Genomic DNA, 20000 nt, shown 5'->3' on the forward strand with positions numbered 1-20000 from the left:
AGCAGCGGATAAATCCTACCCTCGTATACATTTCCTTGGTATAATATACTTTTAAAAAGGCAGTAGCGAGGATATAAAGTTAAAAACATTTGCGGAGAACACGTCCGCACGTCAACAAGTCACTTTTGGGTAAATCATGTGACCCGACCTGTCCGGCCCCACTCGCGCAATCCCATGGAAAACTAGAATGAAAGCAGACGTGTGCAAGGTCGGATGGGTTGACGTGAGCTGGTCCGGAAAAAGCTGTCCGCCCCTAATCCACTTACAGCTTTGTTGCCGAAAAAAAAAAAAACACAAAAACAAAATATTTTTGTTGTTGCGACAAAAGGAGTGACATCAGTGAACAAAAACGAGAAAATAAGTTACGTTTTTCGATAAGCAGCGAGTTTCTTGTTATGAATCAAAAGAAAAATAAAGGAAAATCTTTTGTTGTAGAATCTTTTTTGTGTTTTTTTCCGGCACGCACCAGTCTATCGCCTCCTATTTATGTTAGCAAAAAAAAAAACACTTCAAATATTCCGAAACTTAGTCAGTGGTCATATAATAAAATGCTTATTGATTGATTCAGGTCGGGTCGCACGGGAAAACATTTGGCTCTCGATCATGACACACGGACCTCGCTGCGCCCGGTCCGCAAGTCATGACCGCGAGTCAAATATATTTCCGTTCTTCCCTCTTACTCAGTCAATACGTACAAAATTTTTTCATTGGACATAATCTGTTCCTAGAAGTTCTCAGATTTCCCCGAGCTTCCTTCTCGGAAAACTGTTCGCATCTCGGAACAGATATTCTCTGCAGCGGACAAGTTATCGAAGCATATCCTAGCGCCAAAAGGAGGCTATTGTTTATATATTCGTACTCGATTTGTTCTTTATTTTTACTCTTCTTATTGCATTTGGATAATAAGTTACGATATTTGACAATTCAGACGTGCAATTTTTCCTGACATTATCCCGACAAAAATGTCCTAAGTACTTTCTGGACAGTGTTTATTATTCATCATTTAAACATTTGTTAGCCAGTTATGAGTAAGTTAATTCATAGGACTCAAGACTTCATTGCAAAGTTGGTATGTTGAGTTAAACTTTTCATTTGAATTTCCTTTTACAACCCAAACAAACAGCAGGTAACTTCTCTTACGCTTCTTGTGAACGCAAAATACTCGTTATTGACCAAGCGTGAGGTCACGATGAGAGGATATTAACAATGTTTTCTTTTTGTGTTCTGACCCATTTTGCCCGCTAGAGTAGCCAATCAGAATTTAACATTCGCTCCATCTCGCCCGTAGGTGATGCCAGCTATATCATAAAGAGGGAGACATCATTTCTATGGAAAGTGTGGGCTTACAAACGCATGCATTTTCATTCGTGAGATATCAATTGCGTGCCTGTTCGACAGTAAAGAGCAGGTGGTGTTCCCTCCAGAGCATGTAATATCGCAAGTCGACCTTACATATTCCTCAAAACAAAAGCCACTCTGTTGATTTGGCAAATTAGATTACCAATGACAATGATGAAAGTTCAAACAAAGTCTTCTGTTAATGCAGCGAACAAAAGAAATTTCCATGCAAGCTGAAGAGCAATTAAAGCGATGGATAAAAAAGAATTATGAATTATATATCATTCGTATTTCAATTGTGTGTGTCATTTTAATAACACGCCCTGCTTACAGAAGAAGGCAATATCAGAAAACCGTTATGCAACAAGAAATCTTAGGAGCTCCACCAGGGAAAGACAAAACCGCCAATTTTAGTATAGCTGTTATGGGGCTAACCCAGTTTGCTATTATCACCATAAACATCCTTTTGGGAATCCTGTTTGTTCGGGCAAACACAGACTTTTGTGGAAGCGTTTTTGAAACTCGAATCGGTGAGTAAATACTTAAAAAAAAAAAACAACAAAATGGATATTTATACTCTCTTTCTATAGATAGTAGGTATTAGAAAGTACGTCCTTTTGTCTTTCAGACCATGCCCTGGTAGGTAATGTCATGCACACGACTGTCGTTGTGGACGAGTTTGAGTGTCAGATAAAGTGTATGAGAAACAACAGCTGTAAGTCGATCAATGTTCACCCCGGTAACAGTGATGGAAAACGTATCTGTGAGTTGAATAATAAAACACGGCAAATGAAGCCAGGTGATTTTAAAAAGAGGAAAAGATCTACTTACTATTGCTCTGTTCAGGTAGGTTCTAGTTTAGGCCGGGAACAATTTATGTTTTGGAACTACTTTTGTGTACTGATGAAAACTGAGAGTATGATTTGCTATTGGCTTGAAAGTAGCGCATACTTCGTAAGAGAATATCAGGCAGATAGAAAAAATATATGAAGTTCATATCTTTTGAACTGCGGTATTAGATACGTATGAGGCACGATCCTCGCAGTAGATAGCGCTATTTATGCAATAGCGAAAATCAGACCTGAAAAAAATCAGGCCTGTACGGGACTCGAACCACTGACCTCTGCGATACCAGTGCAGCGCTCTACCAATTGGGCTAACAAGCCAACTGGGAGCAGGCCGTTAAGTTGATTCGTAATAAAGTTATATCAGGCAGATATAACTTTAATATCAGGCAGCTAAAACTGTCTGACAAACGTTTCTCCGTGCGGGTCTTCTATACTACCTCCATCATTTTGCAATCTCGGTTTTGCGACAACCTGAGTAGAGCCTGTTTTAGTGTTGACATAAGTGCGAGGGCAACGTCAGATTTCCTTTTTTCTGATAAAACGCATATTTAGCATCTGAATATTGATAACGAGGAAAGAAGCTTTATTCACTCTGAACAACGATAAATCGCAGAACGGGAAGAAGAAAAGTTCACCTTTCTGTTTAATTAATCAGGCCTCCTGCATGGATGTTTCTCGCGAACAAAAACCAGCAACAAAAGGCGGCCAGTGTGATCCGGGATACAAAGGGAGAAACTGCGTAACACGTAAGTAGTGAGGCTATCCTATAAATAATTTTACTTGAGACATTCCCAAACAAAATACATGACTATTACGAGCTACGTAGCCGGAAGTAGCTTGTCAAATGAGGACTCCTTTAAAACTCATTGCCAGACAGTTATATTCAAGTTTCCTTATAACTTGATTCCCTTTTCTCAGAGTCTTAACCTTTTAACTCCTGAGATCTGATTGTTAATTCTCCCCTCTAGCTGCTGCAAATTTTTTTTGTAACTTAGTTATGAGAACTTCGTGTTGGATCAAGACAACAACTTCTACCTGTTACGGCATTTCCTCAACCGCCAGAAAGATACAACTCGTACGAACTCAACTACTTTATCAGCTGACGAAATAATCTTAGTACGAAGCGATACCAATAACCAATACAGTAACTATCCTCTATCCTAGAGCCCTCTATAAAAACTTTAACCTCAGTGTACTACTGCACAACTCACAGTTCAGTTCTCTTCAAAGATCCTTGTACCTTATCGATGTCCACAACACTTTTCCAACGTAGCCTTCCACACGACTGACGATTCCAGTTACAACACTAGCTCCTCTGGGCTCTTCGCAACAGCACTAACTCACTAAAAAGGTCTAACTTTAACTGATCACGACTCCTTATATACGTTTTACAAAATGTTCTAGAACATTCTAGAGATCTGTAATACTACTATATTTAGTAACATGACATCACTATTGCCTCATAGCAAAATATGCTGACTAAGGGTTCTAGAAGTTCCATAAAGAGTTCTTAATGAGTCAGCATGACTAAGCGTTCTAGAACCTTCCTCAATTCTACTTTGAGCAACTGTGTAACACCACGCTCTCTATAACGTACCTGATAAGTTTGAGCATTCTCATCACCTGTTTGCTGGATCATGTATGGATATTATAGGGAGAAGTTGCAGTGTGTGAAGATTAATAACCCAACGAGACTAAGCCTCATTTCCTCTTGCAGCTACCAGCGGCTTACAACACAATAAGCCTGGTCATTCCTGCAAAGACATCCGGGACTCAGGAAATTCCAGAGGAGACGGAGAGTACTGGATCGACCCTGAGAAGAACGGAAAGCCTTTAAAGGTCTACTGTGACATGACAACTGAAGGAGGTATAAACATACTTCAAAAAATAAAAGAAAATCAACGAAAATAAACAAAATAGGGTGCCCTATGGAAAAATCGTCCCATGCGCGCTACTTTATGGTAAACTATAGGTCACTGTAAAGCTTATAAAGTCCAGACTCCAAAAATAACACAAGTTTTGACAGTTTTTCTTTTGGTATCTCGCATTCTTTTAAGATTTTGTATGTTTGTTTCTTTCGATGATGAAACTTACATGATTTCAATAACTAACTAACAAAACATCGAAATTTCGACCAGATTTTGTTGACAGTAAGCTTAAGTTAGGTACATCTTAAAATTGAAATTGGAACAGGCATCACATCTAAAAAAACAGATTTCAATCATTTTTCCAGGCGGTTGGCTTCTTGTTTCCAACGTTGTTGTAGACGATCCGTCCTCTCGAAAGCTTTTTATCGAGTCATCATACCGCGAAATCAGCAACTGCCACAGCAACGAAACGTTGTTCATCACAAAAGATGCCCTGAAGGAACTGAGAGCACACGTGTCCTTCACTCAACTGAGATTCCACTGCAACAAACAACGAGGACGTACAATTCACGTGATCACGGCTGCTAACAGTTCTGGGGAAGCTGTAGTCCAGTACTTTAGCGGTCAAACAGATGTCCAACCCTTGGCGTGTGGTTCGTTTGATAGAATGAAAGATGATAACTCCAGATTAGCTGGAATGTGTGATCAATGGAAAAGTAGGAGGTGGGGATCATCAAAAATTCCACTGGAACGATTAAACGATCATTCCCTTTACGTAGGAGGTAAATATCACTGGTCGTTAACAGATGGGAGTTCAAGATGGGATTCTGACGACTTCAAGAACTCTGGTGAAGAATTTTTTGAATTATCGTCTGGCGATTTCTGGAAAGTCTATGTACGCTAAGAGCGATAATCAACTATAACTGTTTTCACAGTCCTGAAAAGCCTTAAGCTGCTGGCTAAGAAGTTATGCAATGTTAAATATTCTCTAGAAGTTACTTCCAGTAGACTAAAATTCATAGATAATTAGAAGAAAATCATCTTGCACTTTTCTTTGCAAGAAATACAAATTAGCTCATGATCATTAGCTTGCCAGTGTTGGATACGAAGAAGGAGCCTTTTTGATAGTGTAGTCTGATCGTCCGGGTGAGCTCGTAGTCCTGGGAAGGTATGGTCACTATTACCGTTAACAGTTCAGGACTCCACACACCCGGGCGATCAGTTACGCGATAAATGTTAACCCCGGATTCAAACCATTTACTGTCAAGAACTACTGTCTTTTATGATTACAAATTCTGTTGAAAGTCGTAGTCATCTTTCGACTAAAGTATGTACCTTTGTATGTTATCAGCACTTTATAAAACAGCAAGTCGTGAAAACGTGTGGAAATTCGTACCTACCATTCTGTGCACCATCATAAAAAACGCTCAAAAGTCAAGTAACAAATATGCTATTCGCTACGACGAAGGGCTAACGCTCGAAACGTCAGCTTTTATAACCGTAACAAATATGCTGCCGGTAACATACTTATAAAATTCATTTGAGTTTTTGTCCTCTTTTAGTTTCAGTCAGTGTGATCACGAATCCATATTTTGGGCACAAACTAACTCTGTAGCTATAATTCTGGCCTTGCAACAAGGAAAAGGTGCATGTTGTAGCTAAAACAGTGCGGCGCGCTCAGATAAGCTAAGTGGCCTTAACACTCGGACTCCGGGCCAAGAGGTCTCCGCTCAAGATATTTCCGGGTTAGTACAGCACAAATATCAGTATTGTAGTTAACACTATCAACTTAGAAATTCTTTCTAGAACACGCATTTACGCGACGTTGACAAAGTTCCAAGTCATGCTTCGGCTTTGGGAACGCTAGGAAGGCTTTCCGACCGTTTTTAAGCATTTCTTTAAGCGAATGCGGCAATCTTTCTGGATATCTTGAGTCATTTTTACATGTACCCCAACAGCAATGCCTAGTTTCAACCATTTTAGAAAGTTAGAACACTTTTTGAGCGAAAATAGTCTTGCTTCTGAAACGTTTCGCATACGAGTCCTTGTAAAGACTCCGAGTGTTTGTCCTAAACCAGCGGGGGGTCCAAAGATGACAAATCTATTTTTAGACCTGGCACGCAGCGCCATTGGGTAAACACCCTGGAACATCATCAGACACATCCGGCCAATCACCCATTGTAACTCTGCTTTCCTCTGGGGTTTGCTGTGGCTCTGCGTTATGTAAATTCGAGCCTCTTGTTGGATAATTAGCATTTCCATTTTCCCTATCCTTTTGGTTGTTTTGACTTTCATTTTCAACATTTTCCTTACTAGAATATTCACTTGTAAATGTGACATTCCCCAAATCCTTGACTCTTCTCTCTTTGATGGTTAGATCTGTTTCATTATCTCTTACTTTCTCTAGCCTCGAAGCTTGGTCCCGTAAGTTTCGGCTCTTCAGATGTAAGTTCTTATATCCCATATCATCCCACAACTCTTTCATAACGCCAATATATCGAGAGTAAAGAGCAGGTGGTGTTCCCTGCAGAGCATGTAATATCGCAAGTCGACCTTGCATATTCCTCAAAACAAAAGCCACTCCGCCTGTTGATTTGGCAAATTAGATTACCAATGATAATGATGATAGTTCAAACAAAGTCTTCTTTTAATGCAGCGCACAAAAGAAATTTCCATGCAAGCTGAAGAGCAATTAAAGCGTTGGATAAAAAAGAATCATGAATTATATATCATTCGTATTTCAATTCTGTGTGTCATTTTAATAACACGCCCTGCTTACAGAAGAAGGCAATATCAGAAAACCGTTATGCAACAGGAAATCTTAGGAGCTCCACCAGGGAAAGATAAAACCGCCAATTTTAGTATAGCTGTTATGGGGCTAACCCAGTTTGCTATTATCGCCATAAACATCCTTTTGGGAATCCTGTTTGTTCGGGCAAACACAGACTTTTGTGGAAGCGTTTTTGAAACTCGAATCGGTGAGTAAATACTAAAAAAACAACAACAACAAAATGGATATTTATACTCTCTTTCTATAGATAGTAGGTATTAGAAAGTACGTCCTTTTGTCTTTCAGACCATGCCTTGGTAGGTAATGTTATGCACACGACTGTCGTTGTGGATGAGTTTGAGTGTCAGATAAAGTGTATGGGAAATAACAGCTGTAAGTCGATCAATGTTCACCCCGGTAACAGTGATGGAAAACGTATCTGTGAGTTGAATAATAAAACACGGCAATTGAAGCCGAGTGATCTTAAACGGAAGAAAGGATCTACATACTATGGCTCTGTTCAGGTAGGTATTAAGTTTTAAATTTATCGTGGTTACTTGCCAATATGCCAAAGATATTCGGTTAATTTATTTTGTTTTGAACGTGACTAACCGGCGTGAACTAAATACAGTCATACTGAAGATCGATGCATTCCTGATTGAAGAATTGATTCATGCTAAGCGTGCATATATCAAGTTGTGGAAGCACGGAGGAAGCCTTGGAGAGCATGAGAGAAGCGAAAGAGTTGCTCGAGACGAAGTCAAGAGCAATTCTGGCTCAGCCAGAAAAAAGGAGCTATGTTTTTTTACACTCAAAAGTTTTGAGTGTAAAAAAATATAGCTCCTTTTTTTACGATCATCCAATTTGGCTGTTGAGAGCAAAGACAAAATAGGTGTCTTCAGTTCGTTTTTCATATCGAGCTTGAAACAGTATTGACTATTTTTTTAGGTTACAAGGCAGAGAAGCTCTTAACCGCCTCCCGGTTAGCTCAATGGATAGAGCGCTGGACTGTTGTGCGGGAGGTCGAGGGTTCGAGCCCCGGCCGGACCAACACTCAGGGTCTTAAAATAATTGAGAAGAATTTGCTACCTTTCTATAACATCAAGAAATGGTTAGATATTCTAGTCTTCTCGGATAGGGACGAATAAATGGAGGTCCCGTCTCCTGCAGGGTTGGGGTAGGAGACGTTAATTTCCCACACACGAGATTATTGTGTGATGGATGTCCTCCCATGGGGTGGGATGGGTGGGACTAGGGCGCACTTAATTTGGAGCCTAGCTCTGTTGTGCGACCCTCACCGCACTCTGGTGAAAGTGATTAAATAAGCTCAGAACTTTAAATTTTCTTTTCTCTTTATCGGTCTTAAAACTGAGAATGACAAGGAAATTATCATTTAATAAGTGCAGACATAATGTTAAAGGTGTTATATACCTATATCCGCTACGTTTCTGCGAAGATGATGTGTTGAAACACCAGTTGGCTATATCACCTGTTCATACTAAATATGGAGCCTGATGCAAATTATTGGGCCGGGTAAGCTTCATCTCTTAGCCTCAGGTTAATTACGTTTTTGGCGCGTTCTCGGCATCTGTATCAGCTTTCTCAATAGTTCTTTAGTTTGAAAAGATTCTACTATTTTGAACGGCTATTCGTCATCATAGAAATTTCATGCTATCAAGAGTGGCCAGAGCTAAATGGGTGTTATCCACTTTTGTACAGAGTTATTGAAGAAAAAAAAGTTATGATGGGTAGATTTTTTTTCCTCTTAATGCAGTGTTGAGAAAACAAAGGGAAACAAATCAATTTTCCTTTCTTTTGTTTTAATTATGTTAGGCTTCCTGCATGGATGTTTCTCGTGAGCAAAATCGACCCGCTAAGAGCGGTCAGTGTCATTCGGGATATCAGGGAACACGCTGTCAAACGCGTAAGTATTCAGAAGATTTTAATGGTTATGTATCCACAGGTTTTTAGACAAACTACAAAATGATAACGTATTGCCTCCTTTTGACAGCTCGAGGCGTTGGATAATGTTACTGATTGTGTTATAGATGATTCATGACGTTAGAGGAACCTGCCGAGAATAAACTTAAACAAAATAGAAAGTGGCGAGAGAAGACATGTAGAATCTCACGAAAAGATGCGCACATGAAGTAAAAAACTGTTGTGTTCCCGTCTGGCTGGCTGAAGGTCCGCAAATATAACAAATTTAAGACTCCAGAAAGTCTCCAAAATGAACTCTGAGACCAAAATGTTTCACCTTTACACAAAACGTTTTTCAGAGATACACTTAATATCCACCCAGAGATAAAACTAGCATCCCCTTCAATACTTAGCCTCCCCTTTTGTTGCCACTGAAACTCAGAATGAAACCAAGACTCCTGATCTTTGTAATGAATGCCTTTATTTTTATGGTTGTACATGTGAAAAGGAAAATTCTCATTCTATTTTTATGATTTTTATAATAAGCTTTAGGGGTAAAAGTATTCATCCGCAGTGAGGGTTGTAGTGATCCAGGAATTACACCAAACACATGTGGTATCGCCTACATCAAAGTGAATGGAAAAGATTATTCTCCACACACAAGAGGCCATAATGTGGTCGTTATCAGCGCTTTAACAGGTAACAAAGGCCAGGCTTAGTACTTATCGTCTCTCGAAACATTGGAAAAAAATCATGAGAAAAATTTTAAGATAAACTCTAAAAGAAACTTGATGAGATATCAGTGGCCAGCTGATAGTTCCAGGCTGAAGACGATACCACCAGTTATCTCTTGTCTTTTTTTTTTTTTTTCGATTGTTTCTTCTGACTGAGATCGCAGTCGCAGACAATATACCAGCATCCTCTGCAGGTATGAAATAGAAAAAACCTCGAGTACTTCCGCAGTCCCATATTTAAAGGACCCAGAGTTAATTTGTATTTTATAATCAACTTGGATCATCACTTTTCTGAGGTGAAATGAAATAGGAAATCAACGTTACCTCTGACAATTTTCCCGAAAAAGCCTACCTAGCCTGATCTGCGCTCATACGCCAAAAGGTAACACCGCTGTCTCGCTATCGACTCCATCGTCTTAATTAAAGATTAAGATGTCCTCGGTTCAAAGGCTGCGGGATTAACTCCGGTTCGAATACTTATTATTTCGTTAATATTTCTTTACAATGTACGTACTCGTTGTAATCATAATTGTAGTGGAAAGGAAACATTTGGTCCCCTTTTCATTTGCAGGTACTGTTCTAAGAGCAACAGGGTTTGACACTTATGGGAATAGTTCCGCTGGTAATCACCTGAGAGACTTTCTTAACGGCATCAAAGGAAAGTATGTACCATGTTTGAAGCTGTAATTTCACCATCATAAATGTGGCGTCTGATTAGTCAAAAATCATCGATCCCAAGTTATATTACTCCAGCTGTACTTTTTTATATTTGCAATCTCTTTAAAGAGATATATTTTTCTATTTTTGGAAACTGTTCGGGATTGTTTCCAATGTCGAACGCATAAAAATTTGTCCGCAATAACTTCCATCCGAAGCTGAATCTGAGATATGCCCATAAAACGGGATTCAGGTAATCTGTGGGGAATCTATTTTAAAATGTTAATTCACTGCCAAGTAGAATATTTCGTTGCTGCGCTTTTTTAGTAATAAATTTACATTTGTTTGCCTATCTCACGGAAAATCATCTTTGTTCCGATTGCAGAAAAATCGTTCTGGTTGCCATTCAAGATGAAGGCTCAGTTTACATATCACCAGCGATTGACGCTCTAATAAGAGTTGGGGCTACTGATGACCTCCTCAATCTGACAGACTTCAGAGGATCTTTTGCTTTGGTGGGATACGCAGGTGTGAACAAACCATCTTGGATTGCACAAAATTATGCCAAGGCAAGAAGGGGACCTAGTGAGATATCTCTGACAATTCCATCATCTACAGGTATATCTTTGTTTTAGTCAGTGATATCCCTTTGCGAAATGTATGTTTTATGCAGTAAACGGGTCCATTACAGCGAGACAGTTTAAGCATTGACTACGCATGTTTAGTACTACTGAGTACTGAAATCGGTTTGTGATGATTAACAAGCTAACATAACACTGCATTTCCTTCTGTAGCTATCAAGGGCTTATATTACAACCAGCCTGGCCATTCCTGCAAAGACATCCGGGACTCGGGTTGCTTTAAAAAGGACGGAGAGTACTGGATCGACCCTGAGAAGAACGGAAAGCCTTTAAAGGTCTACTGTGACATGACAACAGACGGAGGTAAGGCGAAAGTGCTACAGAATGTTAAAGAAAGAAAAAAGATTTTACTGTTTTGAGATTCTGAAATTCTACTTCATGAAACAGCCATCTTCTTTGATGCACAAAGAATTAACTTCACATTGGCTTCGTATTTTGCAGGAGGCTGGCTTCTCGTTTCCAACGTTGTGGTGGACGACCCATCCTCTCGAGAGCTTTCTATTGAGTCATCATACCGCGAAATCAGCAACTGCCACAGAAACAAAACGTTGTTCATCACAGAAAATGCTATGAAAGAACTGAGAACGCACTTGTCTTTCACTCAGCTGAGATTCCAGTGCAACAAACAAAAGGGACGAATGATCCACGTGACCACGGCCACTAACAGTTCTGGTGAAGCTGTAGTCCAGTACTTCAGCGGTCATAGAAATGTGCGACCTTTGGCCTGTGGCTCCTTCAACAGAATGAAAGAGGATAACTCCACTTTAACTGACGTCTGTCACCAATGGAAAGATCAGCAGTGGGGTCACGCAGTGCCTTCAAGGGGGACATTGAGCTATCATCCTTTTTATGTCAACGCCTCATATCACTGGTTGTTGACTCCTGGAGGCCCAAGATGGGAATGCGACGACTTTTCTGGCAAAAATTTTTTTGGATTGTCCTCTGGCGATTTCTGGAAAGTCTTTGTTCGTTAATGCCCGGATGCACCAACATCCGCTTCCACTTTTTCTAAAAACTTTTCATTGCAAAGTGAGACGTCATGATCATCGGATAACTGTAATGAACTTTCAAAATTTCTTTTTGTCGTTGTTTTTTGTTTATTATCATTCGAACAATTTGTAAAGTTTTCCTTTTAAATTGTCGGAGCATCATGTGCATGAAGGAGTTGCTATTTAACCCGTTTAAACTAACCAGTGACTAACATATAATTTCACCATACAATATCACCCTTGAATCAAATATTGAAGTCATGGGAATAAAGTAAATGATCATTAACTTAGGAAGCTGTTAAACAAATTCTCCTCGGCAGCACTATAGGAAATGTATAGAGAGCGGTATGGAGTATATGCAGACTGATGTTAGCCTCACCCAAACAGTTTGTTCATATATCCGTTTTTAGTATATACTAAAACAGTGGATAGCGTCGAAGGCGCGCTCTGATTAGTCAAACTCAGAATATCCTTTGCCATTTACCTCTGAGCAACTCGGGAAAAAATGGCGTCCCGGTTTGCATCCATGGCAAGCGAAGAAATCACTCAAATAACGGCGAAGCAGTCCCTGAAAACACAGAGAAAGCGACTAAATTTGGTTTGGCCGTGTTTAAAGGTAATGGTAACCGGGAGTTTATCGATAAAAACCAATAAAAAAGGTTTTGTATATGAGCACGATCCTTCGCAGTAAAGCACTATTTGAGCAATAGTGAAAATCAGACCTGAAAAAAATTTCAGGCCTGTACGGGATTCGAACCACTGACCTCTGCGATACTAGTGCAGCGCTCTACCAATTGAGCTAACAAGCCAACTGGGAGCAGGCCATCAAATTAATTCGACATAATCCCGTACAGGCCTGAAATTTTTTTCAGGTCTGATTTTCACTATTGCTCAAATAGTGCTTTACTGCGAAGGATCGTGCTCATATACGTCTCATAACCGCAGTTCACACATATGTTTCATATGTTTGTTGTTGTTTGATTTATCATCTACGGGTTTATGTCGAATTAATTTGATGACCTGCTCCCAGTTGGCTTGTTAGCTCAATTGGTAGAGCGCTGCACTAGTATCGCAGAGGTCAGTGGTTCGAATCCCGTACAGGCCTGAAATTTTTTTCAGGTCTGATTTTCACTATTGCTCAAATAGTGCTTTACTGCGAAGGATCGTGCTCATATACGTCTCATAACCGCAGTTCACACATATGTTTCATATGTTTGTTGTTGTTTAAAAAAGGTTTTGTTTACAAATGCAAATTAATCTTGCGTAACCTCACTTGTTCACTTGAAAATCAAAGTTGAATGGTATCTTTTACAGAATGGTTTCAAATACAGAGAGGGTTTGTAACACCTATTGAAGAAATGTCGCCACCAGAGCTAAACAAATTTCTTCAGAAATTTTATCTGTCAGCGAAAAAGCGAGACGGCAGTCTTTACAACAAAAATCACTTACCGCGATCCGAGCCCCGTTGGATCGTTACGCGCGGGAAAATGTTGGAATCGTTACTAGAAAATAGGAATTAAAATCAATTTTGGGTGGTGTATATTCTCACTGTTTTAGTATATACTAAAAAAACTACTCACCTCAGTGTCGGTGGTTAGCGGTGGATATTTACCGAGCCGCGAAGCGGCTCGGTAAACATCCACCACTAACCACCTCCACTTCGGTGAAGTTAATTATTCATTTATTTTATTTCATTTTTTTTTTTTTTTTTTTAAAGGTCAGTCATCGTTTTATTTCCGGGCAGGAAGGAAGGGGGAAGGAGGAAGGGGGAGGGGGGAAAGGGGGAGGGGGAAGGAGGAGGAGGGCTAAAGGGGGGGCTGGAGGAATTTTTGGGGGAACGTAGGCGGTATCTGTCCTCGCTAAAAAAGTATAAAGGGGGTGGGGGGTAGAGATAATTGACAGCCATGAGTGGTGATGAGTAGAATACCACAAAGCTTTGAAGGGGGAATCAGGTAAATTTTAGTGTGCCACGACCGGAATCGTCCGACCTCCTTCCTCCCTCCTCCCGGCTATCAAAAAGCTTATTGGTCACTTGGTATAGAAAAGCGACTTTTTACCACCATCGGAGATTTGCTTTGACGTTGAGTGAGGCCTTTCTAAAATCTCCTAGTACAATCACAAGTGGCGTGTAGTCCGTTTATCATATGGCCCGTCCGTACCCATTCGTGCAATCCCATAGAAAACGAAAACCATAGTGAAAACTGACGTGTGCAGAGCCGAACGGGTTGACGTGACCCGGTCCGCAAAGAGTCGTCCGGCCCTTGTACACGTGTACAGCTATGTTGCCAAAAACAAGACAAAACAAAATAAAACATTTTCGTCGTTTTTGCAACAAAATGAGTGACATTAGTGAACAAAAACTAGAAAAGGTTTAGAGATAAGTAGTGGGTTTCCTGTTCTGACTCGAAAAAAATAAAGGAAAATTTTTTACTGTTGAATCTTTTTTGTGCTTTTTGCCGCACGCGCCATTCTATCGCTCTCTATTTAAGTTAGAAAAAGAACGTTTCGAATATTCCAAAATTTAGTCAGTAGTCATATAATAAAATGCTTTTTGACTGGGTCAGGTCGGGCCGGACGGGAAAATATTTGGCTCTCGATTATGACACACTCGGACCTCGCTGCGCCCGGTTCGTATTTAATGACCCCGAGCCAAATACTTTCCCGTCCTTTCCTCTCACTCAGTCAATAAGTACATAATTTTTCCCTGGGACATAATCAGATTATTCCTTGAAGTTCATAGATTTCCACGAACTTCGCTCTATCCCGACAAAAATGTTCTAAGCACTCTCTGGACAGTGTTTATTATTTATCATTTAAAAGCTTTTTAGCTAGTTATGAGCAAGTTGATCCACAGGACCCTAGAATTAATTTAAAATTTAGTGTATTAAGTTAAAATTTTAATTTGAACTTCCTCTATACAACCCAAACAAACAGCTGGCAACTTCTGTAACGCTTCTCGTGAACGAAAAATATGCGTTATTGACCAAGCGCGAGGTCAAGATGAGAGGATATTAACCATGTTTTCTTTTCGAGATGTGGTCCATCTTGCCCGCTCAGGTAGCAAATCAGAATTTTACATTCGCTTTATCGCCCGCACATCATTTCTATGGAAAGCGAGGGCTTACTTTTGCGTGCATTTTCATTCGTGAGATATCAATTGCGTGCCTGTTCGAGAGTAAAGAGCAGGTGGTGTACCTTCCAGCGCATGTAATATCGCAAGTAGACCTTGCATATTCCTCAAAACAAAAGCCACTCTGTTGATTTGGCAAATTAGATTACCAATGATAATGTAGCGAACAAGGGAAATTTTCATCCATGCTGAAGAGCAATTAAAGCTATGTTTAAAAAAGAATCATGAATTATATATAACATACGTGTTCCAATTGTGTGTCTCATTTTAATAACACGCCCTACTTACAGAGGACGGCAAATGTCAGAGAACCGTTATGCAAAAAGAAAACTAAGGAGCTCTACCAAGGAAAGATAAAACGGCCAATTTTAGTATGGCTGTTGCGTGGCTAACCCAGTTTGCTATTATTACCATAAACATACACACATACATACATACATACATACAAACTTTATTGGATCTCCCTTTAACAGGGCTTTTCAGTCACAATAAACTAATTAAAATTATTTACAATAACACTTTAAACTACGATTATTTCTTATAAAACATATTTTTAGAAAGAGTCTTCTTAAAACTCTCAATTTGTTTCACATTCTTAATATTCTCAGCTAGCCCATTCCATTCATTCCCTTGGAGCCCGGTAGTAAAACTCCCTTTGTCCACAAAAATATTTAAACAAAAAAATATTTAACTAAATAAACTGGAGCTAGACCATTTACATATTTAAATGTCAAAACCAAGTCATTAAATAAAACTTTCTCTGTAACATCTAACCAGAAGGGATCTCCAACCCTGAGAGATATGGTGAAACTGCCAATACAACTCTGGCTGCAAAATTCTGCCCCAACTGTAGTTTGTGTAGATTGCGTTTAGATGTGTTCCCCACACTGAGGAACAATAAAACAGTTTACTGAATACAAAGCTATTTCTAAGCAATAAAAGTGTTTTCTTGTCTAAGAGATGTTTAATTCTTCTGATATCTTTGTGATATGTACATCATAGGTGAGATATTGGTTAATATATACCCCTAGATCCTTAGCAAACGGAACTGGTAAGATCAGTTTTGCCTAACAAAGATAATGAAATCGGAGGTAGCCTCTTAATAAGTTGTGCTGAGCCAACAACCACTACTTTTTTTTTGTCAGGGTTTATAAGTAGAGCATATGTTGTGCACCATTTAGTAATATTGCTAAGATCCGATCTTAGTCTTGGTTTACGGTTGCTAGCACTTGATGGATCCGATACAGGAAATTTAAAGTACAATTGATTATCATCGACATAAGCGGCAGTATGACTGTAGGTAATAGCACTAATTAAGTTATTGATATAAATTATAAAAAGTACTGGACCCAAGATTGATCTCTGAGGTACTCCGTTTGTTAAAGGTAGCATTTCGGAAACTGAATCTTCGTATCGTACCCTTTTAATAGTCTACTGGATAGATAGCTGTTAAAGCATGAATCTGCTGAATCTTTGAGGCTAAGTTTTCATAGTTTTTTTTAGTAATAAATTATGATTACGACTGTCAAAAGCTTTTGACATATCAAGCAGTACAAGTAACGAGGCCGATTTTTCATCAATTGCTTTCAAGAGATTGTCTGAAACATTTATAAGGGCAGTTTCTGTTGAATGCATTTTCCTATTGCCACTTTGGTGGAGCGACGATTTATTGTTCGTTGTTAAAAATTCCACAAACTGCTTGTGTGCCAGTCTCTCACATAAACATCCTTTTGGGAGTCCTGTTTGTCCTGGCAAACAAAGACTTTTGCGGGAGCGTTACGTTTTTGAAACTTGAGTCGGTGAGTAAATACTTTATAAAAGCGAACAAAAAGGGTATTTAAACTCTCTTTCAATAGCTAGTAGGTATTAGAAAAAATATCCTTTTGCCTCTCAGACCATGCCTTAGAAGGTAATGTCATGCACACGACCGTCGTTGTAGACGAGTTTGAATGTCAGATAAAGTGTATGGGAAATACCAGCTGTAAGTCGATCAGTGTTCACCCGGGTAACAGCGATGGAAAACGTATGTGTGAATTGAATAACAAAACACGGCAAATGAAGCCAGGTGATTTTTAAAAGAGGACAGGATCTACTCACCATAGCTCTGTTCAGGTAGGTTCTAGTTTAAGCCAGGAACAAGTCATAATTTGGAGCTACTTTTGTATACTAATGAAACATCAGGCAGAGAACATCAGGCAGTTAAAACTGTCTGGCAAAGGTTTCTCCAAGCAGGTCTTAACAACCTTCATCATTTTACAACCCCCCGTTTTACAACAACCTGAGAATAGCCTGTTTTAGAGTTGACATGAGTGGTCCTGGTCCTCTTTCTTAGTTTTCCACTAAATGGGTTTTAAAAACTAATTACAATCAATACTAAATCAAAACTCTTGAAGGTTGGCAAATGGACACATTCTCTTACTTCACGTGGGAGAGAATTCCAGAAACTCATTGCACGGTATAAAAATGTGCGTTACCCAGAAGCTCACTTATAAGCTGGGATATTCAAGTTATGCTTATATCTGGTATTACAATCATGAACGCAAGCACGTGTCTTAAATCTGTGACAAAGGTAGCTGGGGGCTAACCCCTTAACACATTTGAATTCTAAAACTTCAAGCTTAGCTCTCTTAATACCGGTGTTATATGATCAAATTTCTGCTTTCCAGTGATAATTCTACAAGCGAGATTCTGAAATTTCTGCAACTTCGAAATATTTTTCATTGAAGTATTAGACCAAACCGCAGAACAGTAATATAGCTTACTAAACACTAAAGTATTTAGAACCCGTTCTAGTGTCTTAGCATCAAACAGATGCTTTACCATATTAATCTGACATAAGCTACCTATGCACGAAGACACTGTTTGGGTAACATGTTCATCTTAGCTTAGAGTACTGTCTATCTGCAAGCCAAGATCCCGAGCAGAAGGAAATGGAGTGACCTTCTTTCCAAGAAGGGCGACATGAAAATCAGCGGGCAGCCTAGCCTCTGAAGCGTCTGACGTGTGCCCAACACCAGCAGCTTGGTTTTCTCTGGATTTATGAGAAGGCTGTTATAACACCACCATCTTGCAATTTTTTCTAAGTCCTTGTTGATCTGTTGAGTCATAATGCTAGCTTCAGCAACTGGGAATGAAAGATATAACTTCGAATCATCAACATATGACTCTAGGGAACACACGTCTGGTATAGAAGGAATGTTATTGAGGAAGATAGTAAACAAGGCGGGTACCAAGATTGAACCCTGTGGGACACCATGTGAGATAGCTCGCAAGCTTGAGGTCTCAGCACCAATCCTGACACATTGCAACCGTCCAGAAAGGTAGCTTTTGAACCAATCCAAGGATGCGCGAGAAACACCTAGCGCCTGTTGTTTTGCAAGGAGGATTGCATGATCTATACTGTCAAATGCCTTAGAAAAGTCCAAAGTACCCCAAGTGTGACTTTCTTTGCATCCATAGCCTCCAGTGCCTTATCCGTGATCATGACATTTAGGGTTTCACACGAATGAAATTTTTTGTTACCACTTTGGTGTTCACTAAGGCGCTTTTTGGTACGTGGTCATGTATGTCATTAATTGATTCAGAGCGACACGTTCACAAATCTCTGACGCAGCAGGAAGTAACGAGACTGGTCGATTGTTATTTGGTATCACACGATCTCCATCTTTCGGAAGTGGGACAACTTCAGATATTTTCCACGCTGCAGGATAAACTGACGACAATAAAGACCGATTCACAATGTCCATCAGCACAGGCAGAATACAAGGTAACGCGTAATCGTCAGCGCTAACTTTTAATTTGTAAAAGCATAAAGACTATGCGAGATTCAGTCTTGTGTCCGAGACTTAAGATGGCTGGTACCAGTTTTCATCTTTTTGATGGTTTGTAACTTTGAAAGAATACAACAAAGACTGACCAAGGCCAGTTGATCCTTTTACAGGGTTGAATTGTATAATCATTGGCTATCCAAATGCTGGAGTCATTTCGTCACTAGCATATTCGATGGCAGCGCTTTCAAAGGATTATTCAGACGCATTTTTTAGCTTATGGCTCAAATAATTTGAAAACTAACTCGGCGACCCCGTGATTTTTATCATTGATTGCTTTCGGCACTTGAAAAGGAAAATTCACAAAGATTTGAAAAAAATTCTACGGTGCGGAATTTCAGGAAATCTAGAAAAAGGCAATTTTCACGCATCGCAAATGTCCTTCCGTATAATTTCTAGTTTTTTTTTTTTCTGACGATTCCTTTCAACGTTATTATCATATTGGAACAATGAAAAGAAGGGGTCACCGGACTTGTTTTCGTGCAATAGCTTTCGTGAGTTTATCAAATCCCACGCGCGTTCTCGGCATTTAAAAAATCTGGATTCTACAAGATAAACATTTTCTCATGATCTGTTATAGCTACCGCTGACTATCGCGTGTGTTCGCGTGAGCACCCACGATCTGATGTTTACATACATTTACTGCTTAGAAAATATCATTCAATAGCCGTCAAAGACAGCCTCCCGGGCTCATCTTCAGAGACCTACTCACAACTTCTGGCTATATTATATTATTTTCCTTGAAGTTTCACAGTCTTCTTCCACTTCAGGCAGATTATACTTCACTTGAGTTGTCAGTCAAATAAAGTGTATGGAAAATAACAGCTGTGAGTCGATCAATGTTCACCCCGGTAACAGCGATGGAAAATGTATCTGTGAGTTGCATAACAAAACACGGCAAATAAAGCAATAAAGCCAGGTGATTTTAGAAAGAGGAAAGGATCTACCTACCATAGCTCTGTTCAGGTAGGTTCTAGGCTAAGCAGGTTTGGGGATAATTTCTCATTCTCTGCCGGGAACAATTAATGTTTTGGAATTACTGATGTATACTTAGTCTAATGAAAACTGAGAGAATGATTTGCTATTGGCTTGAAAGTAGGCGCGCTTATACCTCGTTAAGGGAACTTATTACATCGCTCGTAGCGCCCGTGGACAAGATGAAGCGAAGCCTGTGTTCTGATTGGCTCATGACAAGACGGAAAATGCGTGCACAATAAGTACCTCCCGTTGCCCCATACAAAGCCTTATAAAACTTTTCTAAGGCTTTGTATGGGACAA

General features: G+C 39.6%; 2 protein-coding genes across 2 annotated transcripts; both read left to right on the top strand.

Annotated features, from left to right (window-relative positions):
• The first annotated feature begins 1652 nt into the window (after nt 1–1652).
• LOC148721579 (uncharacterized) lies at nt 1653–5804 on the top strand. The gene is made up of 5 exons (XM_088735102.1): nt 1653–1868; nt 1967–2184; nt 2842–2932; nt 3904–4053; nt 4420–5804. The coding sequence occupies exons 1-5, from the start codon at nt 1697–1699 to the stop codon at nt 4956–4958; spliced, it is 1170 nt and encodes a 389-aa protein (XP_088591228.1). The 5' UTR covers nt 1653–1696; the 3' UTR covers nt 4959–5804.
• A 982-nt stretch (nt 5805–6786) lies between these two features.
• LOC148721580 (uncharacterized) lies at nt 6787–13295 on the top strand. Its single transcript, XM_088735125.1, has 8 exons — nt 6787–7032; nt 7131–7348; nt 8658–8748; nt 9291–9443; nt 10050–10140; nt 10521–10753; nt 10930–11079; nt 11218–13295. Exons 1-8 carry the CDS (start codon nt 6861–6863, stop codon nt 11748–11750), a joined length of 1641 nt encoding a protein of 546 aa, XP_088591251.1. The 5' UTR covers nt 6787–6860; the 3' UTR covers nt 11751–13295.
• The last annotated feature ends 6705 nt before the right edge of the window (nt 13296–20000 follow it).

The sequence above is a fragment of the Stylophora pistillata genome, chromosome 10 (genome assembly GCF_964205215.1).
Source record: "Stylophora pistillata chromosome 10, jaStyPist1.2, whole genome shotgun sequence".
Classification (NCBI taxonomy): domain Eukaryota; kingdom Metazoa; phylum Cnidaria; class Anthozoa; order Scleractinia; family Pocilloporidae; genus Stylophora; species Stylophora pistillata.

Excerpts from the sequence above, each read along its gene's own strand:
- LOC148721580 (XM_088735125.1), top strand. The coding sequence starts at position 6,861 with ATGCAACAGGAAATCTTAGGAGCTCCACCAGGGAAAGATAAAACCGCC. Across the intron at positions 7,033-7,130 it reads CGTTTTTGAAACTCGAATCG|ACCATGCCTTGGTAGGTAAT; the intron begins GTGAGTAAATAC and ends TTTGTCTTTCAG. Across the intron at positions 7,349-8,657 it reads CATACTATGGCTCTGTTCAG|GCTTCCTGCATGGATGTTTC; the intron begins GTAGGTATTAAG and ends TAATTATGTTAG.
- LOC148721579 (XM_088735102.1), top strand. The coding sequence starts at position 1,697 with ATGCAACAAGAAATCTTAGGAGCTCCACCAGGGAAAGACAAAACCGCC. Across the intron at positions 1,869-1,966 it reads CGTTTTTGAAACTCGAATCG|ACCATGCCCTGGTAGGTAAT; the intron begins GTGAGTAAATAC and ends TTTGTCTTTCAG. Across the intron at positions 2,185-2,841 it reads CTTACTATTGCTCTGTTCAG|GCCTCCTGCATGGATGTTTC; the intron begins GTAGGTTCTAGT and ends TTAATTAATCAG.